The sequence below is a fragment of the Loxodonta africana genome, chromosome 20 (assembly GCF_030014295.1).
Source record: "Loxodonta africana isolate mLoxAfr1 chromosome 20, mLoxAfr1.hap2, whole genome shotgun sequence".
NCBI classification, from domain to species: Eukaryota; Metazoa; Chordata; class Mammalia; order Proboscidea; family Elephantidae; genus Loxodonta; species Loxodonta africana.
This window is the reverse complement of record NC_087361.1, coordinates 78,701,288-78,717,985: the sequence shown is the minus strand read 5'-3', so window position 1 is coordinate 78,717,985 and position 16,698 is coordinate 78,701,288. Positions and strand designations below refer to the sequence as shown.

Below are 16,698 nucleotides of genomic sequence, written 5' to 3'. Positions count from 1 at the left end.
TTTATTTATAAAGCCACTGCATCTACTTAATGGGTCCTGTATTAATCCCTACATTTCAACCAGGTAAAACTAAAAAATTATCAAACCTGGATGAATGGACATGGGGAATCCACAGTGTAGAGGGAAAGGCAGAGAATGCTGATACATTATGGTGATTGCAACCAATGTCACAAAACAACTTGTGTATAAATTGTTGAATGAGAAACTAATTTGTGCTGTAAACTTTCACCTAAAATACAATAAAATAATAATAAAAAAAACTATCAAGAGAAAATGCTTCTGTTCCTGTCTCTTAGAATTTGTACCCACCTCTGCTCACAGTTGGGACTATTTTTCAGTTTACCTAACAATCCTCTACTCTTTCAAAACCCTCCTGATTCACACTAATCTTTTCAGATGCCCCTTAGTGTATACAGTTGAATCTGGTCAATCTATTCCACGGTTCTATAATTTGTGTACTGATTCATTTAGATACATATTCCTTTATTTCCCCTTCATCCTCTTCAAGGCTACCTGCAAGATGGAATGCAGGTTTTCTCTATCCTTATCAACTTACCAAGTTGAAACTTAACAAATACAAGTTGAAACTTAGCAAAGCTCAAATATTCTCTACAGAAAGGCATTAAGAAAATGGCTTTGGCTAAGGATTTAAAATGCAAAGACCTGAGTGTATGGCTCCCTGACACGCTTTTAGCTCAGTAATGAAGTCACTCCTGAGGTTCACCCTTCAGTCAAAGATCAGACAGGCCCATAAAACAAAACGAGACTAAAGGGGCATACCAGCCCAGGGACAAGGACTAGAAGGCAGAAGGGAACAAGAAAGCTGGTAATATGGAATCCAAGGTTGAAAAAGGGGAGTGTTGACATGTCGTGGGGTTGTTAACCAATGTCATAAAACAATGTGTGTACTGTTCAATGAGAAGCTAGTTTGTTCCGTAAACCTTCACCTAAAGTACAATAAAAATAAATAAATAAAACGCAAAGACCTAACAAGAAAGTTGGTTTAGAAAACCTTTGAGTCAAATCAAATATGCATTTCACTTTGTTGTTACTCTTAGATTTATAAGAAAGTATGTGTGCCAATCCTAGTTTCCTTTATGGCCCCTGTAAACAGAAAAACAAAACTGACTTTGGGATAACATCCTTATTTACTTCAGCAAATATTTATCAGTACTTCTGTCGTATGCTCAAAGCGCAGAACAAAGTGATAGGGATACAGGTATAAAAGCAAGGATGGTATCTCTTTCACTCACAGTAGTTGTCTTACTCACTGCTGTATCCCCAATGACAAGTACAATGCCTAGTTCATGGAAGGAAACTCAAGTAATTTGTTTAATGAATGAAATCGAGGTAAAAACAGTGTTCTCGCTTTGAAAAAATTTACTAACTACAGAAAAGCAGGGTAAATGCTCCGTTATAATCATACAATAGAAATCAGGAATCTTGTTTGCAGCAATTTGTGGTGAAAGGAAGAATTTCAGAGTACAGATTTCAGAATATGAGCAGTTCTGGAAAGATAAGTTTTATGTACAACTATGAAGGTCACTGGTAGTTCAGCAGTTAAGAGCTCAGCTGTGGTTTGAATTCACCAGCTACTCCTTCGAAACCCTACAGGGCAGTTCTACTTTGTCTTATAGGGCTGTTAGGTGTCGGAATCAGCTCAATGGCAATCAGTTTGGTTTTGTTTGGGTTATGAAGGACATAAATTGACTTATATATCTGCCACACACCTCTTGATTCATGTAGGACATGATTTCAAGATAAATGATAACAGTGATTAAGTATCTCCTGGAGAACTTAATTTGTCTGAAATTATTTGAAAAGATAGTTTTCCAAAGAGAAAAATTCTGAATTTGAAAACATTTTACTGCTTTGCATAAAAGGGTCTGAAACAACATATTTGACTGATTAGAAAAAGTTTTAAATAGCAAGTGAGGTTTTAAACATGTTTGTTTTATCTTTGTGCTTTTATGGAAGAATATGAGGGCATTAAGGATAAAAAACCTGTTTGGCCAAAACGATACACTATAACTTCTTTAAGCCTGGAGAAAAACTCCATGTGAAACTTCAGGGAAAAATAAAAAAAAGAGATAGGGGTACTTGATTGTGAAACCTTTTTTAAGAATCTTAATTGAATGCTAGAAACATGGCTCCACCATTGTTTGATTTTTTCACATAGCAGCTGTGTGCTATTTCACTGTGAAAAATTAAAACCTCTTCAAAAACGGTACTTAAATCAACCCACCAGTATTAATGGGAGGGAGCAATCCACTCAGGCAGGTTTCCTAGCAAAGTCAAGAAACAAGAGGCAGAGGCTGATGTTTCCAAGGCAAAATGATAACCTCCTTTTAATGTTGCTTTATAATAAGGCTTCGAATACTTCAAATGGTATTGTAAAGTTAACTCTCTAGATTAGCATCCCTATTGTAAAATGGAATCTTTCAAAGAGATTGGTTAGATGGAAATGGGGGCTACATATGTATCAAAATTGTAAGCCAAGGAAAGAATGTAAGTTCTAAACTTATGAAAAACATATTATTCTATTACGTACTCAATCGGGTCAACCCATTTACTGAGGAAATATTTGAAGATGAGTTCTTACAAAATCAAAACTACTGTCCTAATTTTTTTTTAGAAATATAGGCTATATATGATTCATTGAATTAAAAAAAAAAAAACTACTAACCTACAGACCCATTATATTATAGAAGGTACAGCTCCTCCCTCAAGAAGCTACTGGTCTAGTATTAGAGATAAACACATACACAGAAAAAACAAGTGCTAAAACAGAAGTGCATTTACGGGCCCTGTGGGAACACAGGGTGATATATAAGTCTTTTCTACTGGGGTTGGGAAAATGTTTTCCGGGGAACTAATGCCTGAACCGGAAACCCTGGAGGCGTACTGGTTAAGTGCTATGGCTGCTAACCAAAAGGTCGGCAGTTCAAATCCACCAGGTGCTCCTTGGAAACTCTATGGGGCAGTTCTACTCTGACCTACAGGGTGGTTATGAGTTGAAACTGACTTGATGGCAATGGATTTAGTTTGGTTTGGGAATGCCTGAGCCAGAGCCCTGGTGACACAGTGGTTAATGTGTCCGGCTGTGAACCAAAAGGTTGGCAGTTCGAACCCATTAGCTGCTCCATGGGACAAAGATGTGGCAGTCTGCTCGCTTAAAGATTACACTCTGGAAACCCTACGGGCAGTTCTGCTCTGTCCTATAGGGTCACTATGAGTCAGAATCGACTTGACAGCAGCGAGTTTGGGTTTTTTGGTTTAATGCCTGAACTAAGTCTTATAGAATGAACTGGAATTTACAGGTAAATAAAGGTCAACAAATGGACATTGCAAATAGGAGGAATGGCTAGTGCAAGAACAGAGAGGAAGAAGAGAACATCTTGAAGTCATGAAATGAGGAGTAGCTCAGAATCTTAAGAGATATGGAAAACTCAGGAGGGGCATGAAACTGGACAGGAGGGGCCAAGTCTTGAAGGGTCTTGGGTACCTGATTAAAGAGATTTTTCTCTTATTGTATTTATTGTTGTTATTATTTTACTATTAAAAAAAAAAACCAAAAATCATTGAAGAATTTTAATTACAGAAAGTCAAGGATCTGTGACTTGAGGGAAGAGATCTTGCATATTCTTTTTCTATTTCAGCCTCAAATATACAATGAGAATTTGAAATATGTTGTTGAATGAGAGAATTAAATCTTATAAAATGGCACTTCAATTTGCATGTAGATGTTTTGCTGATAGCTTTGAAAAAAATTTTTTTTAGATTACATAAAGAAGTATCGTATCTATTTTGTTGTTGTTAGGTGCCATCGAGTCAGTTTCAACTCACAGTGACCCTATGCACAACAGAACAAAACACTGCCCAGTCCTGAGCCATCCTTACAATTGTTGTTATGCTTGAGCTCACTGCTGCAACCACTGTGTCAATCCACCTCATTGAGGGTCTTCCTCTTTTCCGCTGACCCTGTACTCTGCCAAGCATGATGTCCTTCTCCAGGGACGGATCCCTCCTGACAACATGTCCAAAGTATGTAAGATGCAGTCTCGCCATCCTTACCTCTAAGGAGCATTCTGGCCGCACTTCTTCCAAGACAGATTTGTTTGTTCTTTTGGCAGTCCATGGTATATTCAATATTCTTCGCCAACACCACAATTCAAAGGCGCCAACCCTTCTCCAGTCTTCCTTAGCCATTGTCCAGCTTTCACATGCATATGATGCGACTGAAAATACCATGGCTTGGATCAGGCGCACCTTAGTCTTCAGGGTGACATCTTTGCTCTTCAACGCTTTGAAGAGGTCTTTTGCAACAGATTTACCCAATGCAATAAAAAAAAAAAAAATCCATCTCCTGATTTCTTGACTGCTGCTTCCATGGCTGTTGATTGTGGATCCAAGTAAAATGAAATCCTTGGCAACTTTAATCTTTTCTCCATTTATTATGATGTTGCTCACTGGTCCAGTTGTGAGGACTTTTGTTTTCTTTATGTTGAGGTGCAATCCATACCGAAGGCTATGGTCTTTGATCTTCATTAGTAAGTGCTTCAAGTCCTCTTCGCTTTCAGCAAGTAAGGTTGTGTCATCTGCATAACACAGATTGTTAATGAGTCTTCCTCCAATCCTGATGCCTTGTTCTTCTTCATATAGTCCAGCTTCTCGGATTATTTGCTCAGCATACAGATTGAATAGGTATGGTGAAAGAATACAACCCTGACGCACACTTTTCCTGACTTTAAATCAATCAGTATCCCCTTGTTTTGTCTGAACAATCGCCTCTTGATCTATGTAAAGGTTCCTCACGAGCACAATTAAGTGTTCTGGAATTCCCATTCTATACAATGATATAATTTTAATAATTTAATCCCCTGGGGTCGATATTAACCCTGAACTAAAAAATAAGCTTATTTGAAAGAAAATTTAAAAAATATTCTGAATTCATATGTCTATCAGCTAGAAAAATGTATAATTTTATCAGCAGAATTTTTAAACACCAAAAGAAACGAACTTACAAATTTATATGCCGTCCGTACAGCAGGAGTTGCTTTGGTCATCGCTGTGTTGAACAGGGCACCTCCTTTCTGCAAAGGAAAAGCAGAAACACAGTTCCAAAACGTTATGATCAAAACAAAGCATTACTAAGAGTATACAAAAGGAGCTCTATTTGCAAGTTAAACAGAGGTCCCACAAAATCACTTCCTGTTTAACATCTTCGTGTGTGTGTGTGTGTGTGTGTGTGTGAGACACAGAGATATATATATGGAGTAATTTCAAACAAAATGAAAACATTACCCTCTGTTCTTTTAGTTGGTAGACTACATCATTTAAAAAACCATTTCATCTTTGTAGTTTAGCAGGTCTGAACAATATGGCCAGGTATAGGTATATACTTAAAAGCTTATTAATAAAAGAGAGATACAATTTTTACCGTTTTAATATTAATCAATAATGTCTCTCAATCTGTGGAAGAGAGTTATTACATTAAAAAAAATCATATTAACAAAATCACTTTACCAGAAATGACAAAATTTCCATTAGATCCTACTATGCTACCTAATTTCTTGTTCCGGAATAAAATATAAGATGATGGTGACATCTTGCTTTTCAAAATAAGCCATTTAACTTTGGGAGAAAACAAACTTTCTATATGAAAATTATCTCTGAATATCAAACTATCAGCATAAAATCAAAATGTTTAAATGTGAAGACGCAAACATTTCAAGTATTGCAAAAAACAGCGTAAGTATAAAGAGCATACTGTTAATGAACATTTTTCATTTACATTAGAGTGAAAGAACAAACTTTGAATGCTTATTATTACCTTGACCGTATGCACCCATTGTTGATATGACCTTGGGTTCCCTGCAACACATAAAAATAAGATGCCAGGAATATTTTATCAAAAATAAATCCATAAATCAAAATTCATTGAGAACTAGTATTTCCAGCACTTTAATAGACACATTTTATTTATTTGCAATGTTGTGAAAGAAGCAATGGCATTGTAAGAACTAACAGTTCTAATTCTCAGGAGCACAGTAATTAGCACTTTTAAGAAGAGACAATCACTTTTTCTTTACTCATTTGTGAAGCTATTATATTTAAGTATTCTATTTTCTTTCATTTTAATATCAGTTTCAAAGGAAGATAAATAACCTCTCAAAATAAAAAAATTTCTATGCCTTTTAAATTGATTTTTTCAATGCTTTATATCTATGTTATTTTATAAAAGTCTGTCTCATGTAAAATTAGGTGCTTTTTAATGCAATATTTTATTAAAAATAGAGAATCCTGAAGAAAGCATTGTTGATAACAGGGATCATGCATGAAACTTGTTGGCTTTCTTAACAAACTGCTGAGATTTACATCATTTATATATCGCAATGTAAAAATATACCGAATACTTAATGTCATATATCTTCATTAAAAAAAAGTCATGTAAGTAATAAGTAGATGAAATTTGTGCTAATATAGAAATATGTATGCGTGTGATGAGTTAGCACTGTTTGATTCAAGGACACAGGGAAATTTTAAAAATAGAATATTCAGAAATGCAAAATACCTTGGGCAAGACACTAAAAGGGACCTACATAAGTGGAAAAACATACCTTGCTCATGGACAGGAAGACTTAACATAGTAAAAATGTCTGTTCTACCAAAAGCCATCTATACATACAATGCACTTCCGATCCAAATTCCAATGACATTTTTTAAAGTGATAGAGAAACAAATCACCAACTTCATATGGAAGGGAAAGAAGCCCCGGATAAGTAAAGCATTACTGAAAAAGAAGAAGAAAGTGGGAAGCCTCACTCTACTTGATTTTAGAACACATTATACAGCCACAGTAGTCAAAACAGCCTGGTACTGGTACAACAACAGGCACATAGACCAATGGAACAGAATTGAGAACCCAGATATAAATCCATCCACATATGAGCAGCTGATATTTGACAAAGGCCCAGTGTCAGTTAATTGGGGAAAAGATAGTCTTTTTAACAAATGGTGCTGGCATTACTGGATGACCATTTGCAAAAAAATGAAACAGGACCCATACCTCACACCATGCACAAAAACTAACTCCAAGTGGATCAGAGACCTGAACATAAAGACTAAAACGATAAAGATCACGGAAGAAAAAATAGGGACAACCCTAGGAGCCCTAATACAAGGCATAAACAGAATACAAAACATTACCAAAAAGGACGAAGAGAAACCAGATTAACTAGGAGCTCCTAAACATCAAACACCTATGCTCATCTAAAGACTTCACCAAAAGAGTAAAAAGACAACCTACGGATTGGGAAAAAAACTTTCTGCTATGACATCTCTGACCAGCGCCTGATCTCTAAAATCTACATGATTCTGTTAAAACTCAACCACAAAAAGACAAACAACCCAATCAAAAAGTGGGCAAAGGATATGAACACTCACTTCACTAAAGAAGATATTCAGGTAGCCAACAGATACATGAGAAAATGCTCTTGATCATTAGCCATTAAAGAGAAATGCAAATTAAAACTATGATGAGATTCCATCTCACTCCAACAAGGCTGGCATTAATCCAAAAAACACAAAATAATAAATGTTGGAGGGGCTGCGGAGAGACTGGAACTCTTATACGCTGCTGGTGGGAATGTAAAATAGTACAACCACTTTGGAAATCTATCTGGCGTTTTCTTAAAAAGTTAAAAATAGAACTACCATACAACCCAGAAATCCCACTCCTCAGAATATACCCTAGAGAAATAAGAGCCTTTACACGCACAGATATATGTACACCCATGTTTATTGCAGCACTGTTTACAATAGCAAAAAGCTGGAAGCAACCAAGGTGTCCATCAACAGATGAATGGTTGAATAAATTATGGTATATTCACACAATGGAATACCACGCATCGATAAAGAACAGTGAAGAATCTGTGACACATTCCATAACATGGAGGAACCTGGAAGGCATTATGCTGAGTGAAATTAGTCAGATGCAAAAAGACAAATACTGTATAAGACCACTATTATAAGTTCTTGAGAAATAGTATAAACTGAGAAGAACACATTCTTTTGTGGTTAAGAGAGGGGGGAGGGAGGGAGGGTGGGAGAGGGGTATTTACTGATTAGTTAGTAGATAAGAACTACTTTAGGTGAAGGAAAGGACAATACTCAATACAGGGAAGGTCAGCTCAACTGGACTGGACCAAAAGCAAAGAAGTTTCCGGGATAAACTGAATGCTTCGAAGGTCAGCAGAGCAAGGGCGGGGGATTGGGGACTATGGCTTAAGAGGACTTCTAAGTCAATTGGCATAATAAACTCTATTATGAAAACATTCTGCATCCCACTTTGAACTGTGGCGTCTGCGGTCTTAAATGCTAACAAGCAGTCGTCTAAGACGCATCGATTGGTCTCAACCCACATGGATCAAAGGAGAATGAAGAGCACCAGGGTCACACGATAACTATGAGCCCAAGAGACAGAAAAGGGCCACATGAACTAGAGACTTACATCATCCTGAGACCAGAAGAACTAAATGGTGCCCAGCCACAACCAATGACTGCCCTGACAGGGAGCACAACAGAGAACCCCTGAGGGAGCAGGGGAACAGTGGGATGCAGACCCCAAATTCTCATAAAAGGACCAGACTTAATGGTCTGACTGAGACTAGAGGAATCCCGGCGGTCACGGTCCCCAAACCTTCTGTTGGCCCAGGACAGGAACCATTCCCGAAGACAACTCATCAGACATGGAAGGGACCGGACAATGGGTTGGAGAGAGATGCTGATGAAGTGTGAGCTACTTGTATCAGGTCGACACTTGAGACTGTATTGGCATCTCCTGTCTAGAGGGGAGATGGGAGGGTAGACAGGGTTAGAAACTGGCAAAAACAGTCATGAAAGGAGAAACTGGAAGGGCTGACTCATTAGAGGGAGAGTAAGTGGGAGTATGTAGTAAGGTGTATATTAGCTTATATGTGACAGACTGACTTGATTTGTAAACTTTCACTTAAAGCACAATAAAAATTATTAAAAAAAAATACCTTGGGGACGAAAAAAGTTATTCGTCTTCGTTAAATTACTACAAATTAATAGCTAATTTAATTTTAATGCCTTTAAACTTCAGTTAGAGTAATGAAACTATTCTCTAGTTAAAAATCTATAAGCTTGAAAGATATCATCCAGGGAAATATGAAAAGAACACAGTTCGTAGCATACAAAGCATCACAGTTATTACACAGCTCATATGCTGACAAAACCAGTTCTAATAAAATTGGCAGTCAACATGTTCAGTTCCAAATATGATAAATAATCTAGTCACTAAGGTGGTATTAGAGGACAAAAAAGAAAAAAAAAAGTCTAAAGTAATGTTTTATATCAACTGATTCAGTTAGATTTCAACTAACTTCTTGCTTGCTTAAATACACTTCAAATCACAAGTCCAAAAATCACAATAAGAAACAGAGGCCCAGAGGGTACTCAGAGACTATCCAGTAAGCACAAACAGATTGTGTTCTCCAAACTGTGGTTGTTGCTTTTATAAAATGCATCACCTTGCTGTTGTTACAAAACAGAGGCAGAATGTTTGAAGCCCCCAAGTTTCTTTCCAGCTATTATCTCTGCACCCCAATACTCAACATCACTACAGGTACTCCCCAACTTTCAACAGGGTTCCGTTGTGACGACTACGCCCTCATAAGTTGGTTCTGATGTAAGTCAAATAACTCATTTTTGTTTTTAGTTTTCATTATTATTGCCTTTTATTATCAGTAATAATAATCTGATTTTTATTTGTCTTTGGGGTTTGGAAGCATTACATCTGAGAATGTTATCATAAGCAAATTACATGCTGCAACATTGTATATAATGTTAAAATGTACAAAAGAAAAAAGATGGTAATAAATGTGGTTCATTGTAACTCGAATACATCGTAAGTCGGGGAGTACCTTTACTGTGCTTAAAATCTTTCCCTAATTTAAAAAAAAAAAATCCAGAAGCAATCCATTCTGAAAAGTGTCTCTTACTACTTAGCATCTTTTCTAGAGAAGGAAATAATGGAGAAAAAAATAATGCTTTTTCTAATCTTGTGAAATAACTGTAGCAAAATATACTAATTAAAATAACTTTCGTTAAAAATAAGTTGCACAACTTAAAATACCTGAGTCTTAGACGGTATTTGGACTGATCCAATTTTTAAAAAATTTTATTCCCTTTGTAAAACGATGAAAAATTCCAAGTTATTCTATCATCTTATTTCTCTATGCAACTTTATTAACAAAAATAATAAACTACATGTCTTCACCCAGACTGTTCACATACTTTTACTTTCTTATTTAAAATTCTCATTGGTTCATATATTTTTACTTTCCTATTAACAAATGGTTGAATGTAAATCACATGTTTAAGATTTGATTATTTTTCAAAGCATTTTAGAAAGTGATTTATTTTAATTATTTTCCCAAGAATTTAAGAAAGCAGAAAGAGAGATACCAACTTGTATATGTTAACAATTTAGCATTCTAGAACACTTGTCAATCCAGAAAACAACATTTTAAACTTCTGAACCCCAAAGAAAATAGCAGTCATAAGACTTTAGAGCAGTTGTAAAAAGGTCAGAGTCTCTTATTTAGAACTATGATGAATAAAAACAGCTCACAGGGATTCACAGGAAGAAAACAGTTCTTGAAAATTTGCATGCATTCACAGAGTCTTCTCACCATAGTTCTAGGTTCATCTGTGAATTGAACTTTTCTATGTCTGGTTGGCCGTAATTGCATATTTTTAATCAGAGGCACAAAAATTATGAAGTTCCACTATACTCATATTCATTTAATCCTAACTATGTGTATTTTTTTTTTATGGTTATTGGCAACCAAAATAGTGTACAAGTTGCCACTGCAATGATATATAAAGGGGACATATCTCCTAATTATTTTTGTTTAAATAAGCATATATATATATATTTTTCTCAGCCTTTGAGAATGTTGATTTTCTCCTACAGTGATCTTTCTAAAGACTGTATGTGTAAAAAATCTTTAACAGATATTCAAAAGAGACAGAAATTTTGTTTTTATCCAATCAGAGTAGTAGAGAAGGCTATTCTTGTTTATTACCTAAATGCCTTCTTATTAAGAAGATCTCTTATCATAAAAAAATAATATACTATAGTTATTAAGAGCAAGCAGTTTGGAGCCAGGCAGACACATGTTGAGTACACACTCTGGCCACTACTAGCATGCTTGATTTTTGCAATTCACTGAGATGAATGCTCTCATAAAAACGAGAATATCAGAACCTACAGACTGGGGGAAAAAAATTTGGCTATGACATATCCAAAAAAGGTCTAATCTCTAAAATCTATAGAATTCTCCAACACCTCAATAACAAAAAGACAACTAATCCAATTAAAAAAAATATGAATATGAACAAACACTTCACCAAAAAGGACATTCGGGCAGCTTACAGACACATGAGGAAATACTTGCAATCATCAGCCCTTAGAGAAATGTAGATAGATCAAAATGGCAATGAGATACCATCTCCCTCTGACGTTACTGACACAAACCAAAAAAAAAAAAAAAACAGAAAATAACAAATGTTGGAGAGTCTGTGGGTAGACTAGAACTCTTATGCACTGCTGGAAGGAATGTAAAATGGTACAACCACTATGGAAAAAAATATGGTACCTCCTTAAAAAGCTTGAAATAGAAATAACATACGATCCAGCAATCCCACTACTAGAAATATATCCTAGAGAAATAAGAGCTGTCACACAAATAGACATATATACACCCATGTTCGTTACAGCATTATTTACAACAGCAAAAATATGCAAACAACCTAAGTCCCCATCAACAGATGAATGGATAAATAAATTATCACACATACACACGATGGAACACTACACAATGATAAAGACCAGTGATGAATTCACAAAACATCGCACAATATGGATGAATCTACAGGGCATTACGCTGAGTAAAATAAGACAATCACGAAATGACAAATATTATATGAGGCCACATTATAAAAACTCAAGAAAAGGTTTACACACAGAAAAAAAACAATCTTTGATGGTTATAAGGGAGGGGAGGAGTGGGAAAGGAAAATCACTAACTAGATAGTAGACAAGTGTTAACTTTGATGAAAGGAAAGACAACACACGATACAGGAAAGTCAGTATAATCTGACCAAGGCGAAGCAATAGAAGCTTCCTAGACACATCCAAACACCTTGAGGGATCGAGTTACTGGGGCTGAGGGCTGGACATCATGGTCTCGGGGGACAGCTAGGTCAATTGGCATAACACAGTTCATAAAGAAAATGTTCCACACCCTACTTTGGTGAGTAGCATCTGGGGTCTTAAAAGCTTGCGAGCCGCCACCTGAGATACATCTGTTGGTTCCATCAAGTTCAGAACAAATGAGAATAAGAAAACCAAAGATGCAAGAAAAACATTAGTTCCAAAAGACTAATGGATCACATGAACCACCAGCCTGAACCCACAAGAAATAGACGGTGCCCAGCTACCACCACCAACTACTCTGACAGGGATCACAAGAGAGGGTTCTGAGCAGAGTGGGAGAAAAATGTAGAACAAAACTCAAATTCACACACACAAAAAAAAGACCAAGCTTACTGGTCTGACACAGGCTAGAGGGACCCCAAAAATATGGCCCTCAGACACTCTGCTAACTCAGAACTGAAGCTACTCCCGAAGTCCACCTTTCAGCCAAAGATTAGACAGGCCTCTAAAACAAATAATTACACAGGTGAGAAACATACTTCTTGGCTCAATCAAGTAAAGGAGATGTAATGGGCAACATCTGCCCAAAAGCAAAGACAAGAAAACAGGGAGGGACAGAAAACCTGGACGAATGGACACGGGGAACCCAGGATGGAAAGGGAAAGCAGGGACAGTGCTGACACACTGCAGGGACTGCAACCAATAGCATAAAACAATTTGTGTATAAATTTTTGAAAGAGAAACTAATTTGCACTGTAAACTTTCACCTAAAACACAATTTAAAAAAGGGGGTGGATGCTCTGAGGATTGTAGTTTTTGTTGTTGGTTGCTACAGAGTCCATTCCAACTTACGGCAACCCCATATGTGCAGAACAGAACTGCTCCATAGGGTTTTTAAGGCTGTGATCTTTCGGAAGCAGACTGCCAAGCCTGTCTTCCAAGGTACTTCTGGGTGGGTTCAAACCACTAATCTTTCAGCTGCTAGTCAAGCGCTTAACCATTTGTGCACCCAGGGACTCCTTTTGTTGTACGGATTAAATGAGATAATATTGGTAAAGCTCTTATGAGAATTTCTTCCCCATACTGGTATTCAATAAATATGACAAATATTACAGTTATTATTAATATGAGAGAAGTGACAAAGAACAGTTTACTTCTTTGAAGAACAGTTTCAACACCAAGACCTAGACGTATTCTTCTTTGTCACAAATGGAGCCTAGATGGGAAATGTTTGGAACTGACTTCTAGGAGCTATTTTTTAAATACATATCCCCACAGTTAGAAGGGCATTACTAATTTTTATTATATTATTAGCCTCTTTACTTCAAATCCTCAAGGATTTTGCTTTACTTTTTCTAAGAAATAATTTCTATATCTCTCCAATATAATAATCTAAAACACAATAATTAAAAAATAACACTGGATGGTCAGGCAAATTTTTTAATGTACTTTCTCGTTTTACCCACTGAAATTAATACATGTTGAACTCAGCTTTCCTTTTGGATAAGTACTGCCTCCTCAAATTAGGACGAGTTCAAAACCCTTTTCATTTGAAGAAAGTTGGCATTAAGTTTCACAGAAAGTGCAGAAGTCTCTAAGTCGGATGCTAACTGGCAATCAATATTCCCCTATTCTTTTTTAAACAAGAGGACCTTTACTGAAACATTTCAGTGACCCACCCTACCAGGAAAGCCATCTGCTTCTATTACAGAGGCATCTGGGCCAATGGTTAAGACTAAAGAATTTAACTATACAAAAGGATCATAGTTCTACCCCATTACTGTCACAGAATGTCATCTTCAATTCCATATAAGCTACTAGACCCACGGGTCATAAAGATAATGAGACAGCAGTTATGTAAATACTGAATAGATGCCTCAAGCAATTTGTCCATGAGCTGACAATATTTTGCTTGTCTGAGTTGAAATGTAAAAAAGCCTTATTTTAACACAAAAGTTCCACTGAAGCTGAATTTTTACCCATGAGCTGGGGAAAGCAAGAAGGAGCTGAATAATTCCACATTCAGTTGACTTGCTGAGTCAAGTAAACTAACTTTTTTCCCCAAGCTAAGAGCTTTTAAAAAAAAAAAATGCTGTACTGAAACATCAGATGAAGATCCGCAACTGCTAAGTTCATCTGCACATTTTTTAATGCACAAATTATTCAACTGTTTATTTTTTTGGTTCAAATATAAATCTAATTATTTAAGAATAAAATTAAATTTTGTGAAATTTGTAAACGATGTATTACTCTGATGTACTACTCTTTGTCTTTTTACGTTTTACTTCTCAGTTCTGGCAACTATTTATTCATACACAGACTAAAGTCTTTTCTTCTCAGAACAAACCTACAGAGAGGTAGATAAATTACTTTTACACTAATTCAAAGATGAACACACCAAGATACAGAGGGCAGGGACTTCTGTTTGCTTAGTCCACCCAGTTTATAGGAAGAACACTGCCCAGTATATAGTAAGCACTCAGCACATACTGGCATAACGAATGAAAAGGATATTTCCATGACTCAAGCAAAATTCTCTGCCAGTCAGGATATAACAATATACTAGAACGATCATGTACAAGGGGGTTCAGTTCTTAGTTATTAATTGCCTAGATAATTACAGCATTAACCTTTATGACATTTATAACATTGTCTGAATATTTACATTTTAAATGAGTTAGTTACATTAAATAAAATTGAGATATCAACTAACTGATGTTTCACACATTCAAAATATGACTCCGCCCATTGCTGTAAGTGAGCTCTTTTCCTGGTGGCGAGTGTAAGCACGTGGGTTGGTAAACTGAAAAGTCCTTCCTAATGCTGCAGTGGTCTGCAAAGCAAAACGGGTAAAGACTAACAATATAGCTATTTCAAATGAAAATGCAGTCGTGGTAGCTGAATCTTTCTTTTTGGATTATACTACAATCTACCCTTTCAAACATATCCTCAGTTCTCAAGTTCATACTAGTAATGGCCATCAGGAGTACTTTTCTAGCAGAAAACAATTCTCAAGAGGAAAAACAGGAAAATACAAACTAATTGGAGTTCTGTGTTATCAGTATGAAGAGATTATCAGAGACAATGGCTGCCAATCCATCTTAAACACCTAGAATAACAGATCAGACAAAATAAATTAATATCATAGCTCCTGAGATAGAAATGCATGTAGAGACATTACATATTTAGGAGAAAATAATTTGCTATTTATTCAGTACATTAAATCAGACAATAGTACAAAGCCAAGACATGTTATTCAAAAAACAGATAATCATATGGTAACTAGTTTCTACCTCCGCAAAAGCCACCTGAAGTGATCTCTTCTTCAAATGCGTCAGAGAAACCCCTTCCTGCATTTAGCTTTGCCAGTCGACCATCGATGAACTGAAATTGAAGTGTCAAATATGTGAATTTTTCATTTACTTCATAAAATCACATTTCTACTTATATAAAAAATATCAACACCAAACTCTCATCTAAACACTAATTATGCACACATGTGTATATACACAAAAAAATATATAAAAATATAAAATATTAAAAATAAATAAAAACAAATATATGACCAGAAAATTCTCAATAGAAACAACATGTGAACAGCAGTAAACCAGTTAAACTACAAATACAGCACAGACTCTAAACAAGAAATAGCAAAGTGCATAGTAAAAACCACAGGGTTTGGACAGATTGCTCAACATGCAACCTCTGCTGAGAGCTCTGCACAAACGTCCCGCCTCTTTGCCAAGACATTTGCCCACGGGGCTGTGTCCTCCCTGACCAGGTTCTCTCAGCCCTTGCACCTCATAGCATTGCTGCAAAGATTGAATTAGATTAACCTAGGTAATGTGCTTATAAGCACAGTCTTTGACGCAGTAAACACTTAAGAAATGTTAGACATTATTATTGTTGAATCATTTTCCAGACTATCGCTGAACTCCTCCAGGTAAAATGAAACAGTCTACATTTAAACTATTACATCCTAAAGCATAAAAGAGTGCCAGATAATTCTAGCCATTTAACAATAAAATAAAAGCAACTTTCATAATTCCTGGCATATGTGTTAACTAAATGATCAGAACTATAATTACAAATTTAAATATAGTTGAGGTAAAGCATAAATTGACTTGACACGTTTAAGGTTACTATAAACAACAGTTTTCAGCGTTCTTAAAGAAAGACTGGGATGGGAAGCAGGAGCTATCAAAAGCACCTGGAGATTTTTTTCAAAACGCAGATACTTTGTAGAGTACCTTCTATTAGCTGTTCTGACCCATCCTTACCCGACTCCAGCACACACAGTTTATCAGGACCTTCAGGTATGGACACTGTATTTTGAAAAAGATTGCTAGGTGATTCGTATTATGCTTATTATATACTTGTATTACTAGCACTTGGTTACTTTTGATTTTATTGACCTCTGGTTTCTGTTGATCTATGGGTTTATAGCATAT

At 36.1% G+C, this 16,698-nt stretch overlaps 1 protein-coding gene across 15 annotated transcripts in view; it reads right to left on the bottom strand.

Moving 5' to 3' along the window:
• The window catches only part of DENND1B (DENN domain containing 1B), a 287,699-nt gene that overhangs the window by 30,171 nt on the left and 240,830 nt on the right, over positions 1 to 16,698 (bottom strand). For all 15 annotated transcript variants that reach the window (XM_064273444.1, XM_064273448.1, XM_064273449.1 and 12 more), the window contains 3 exons: positions 15,541 to 15,631; positions 5,834 to 5,874; positions 5,025 to 5,093 (listed from right to left, as the gene is read on the bottom strand). In XM_064273444.1, the coding sequence (XP_064129514.1) occupies positions 5,025 to 5,093; positions 5,834 to 5,874; positions 15,541 to 15,631 (201 nt within the window). The remainder of the gene's footprint in view (positions 1 to 5,024; positions 5,094 to 5,833; positions 5,875 to 15,540; positions 15,632 to 16,698) is intronic.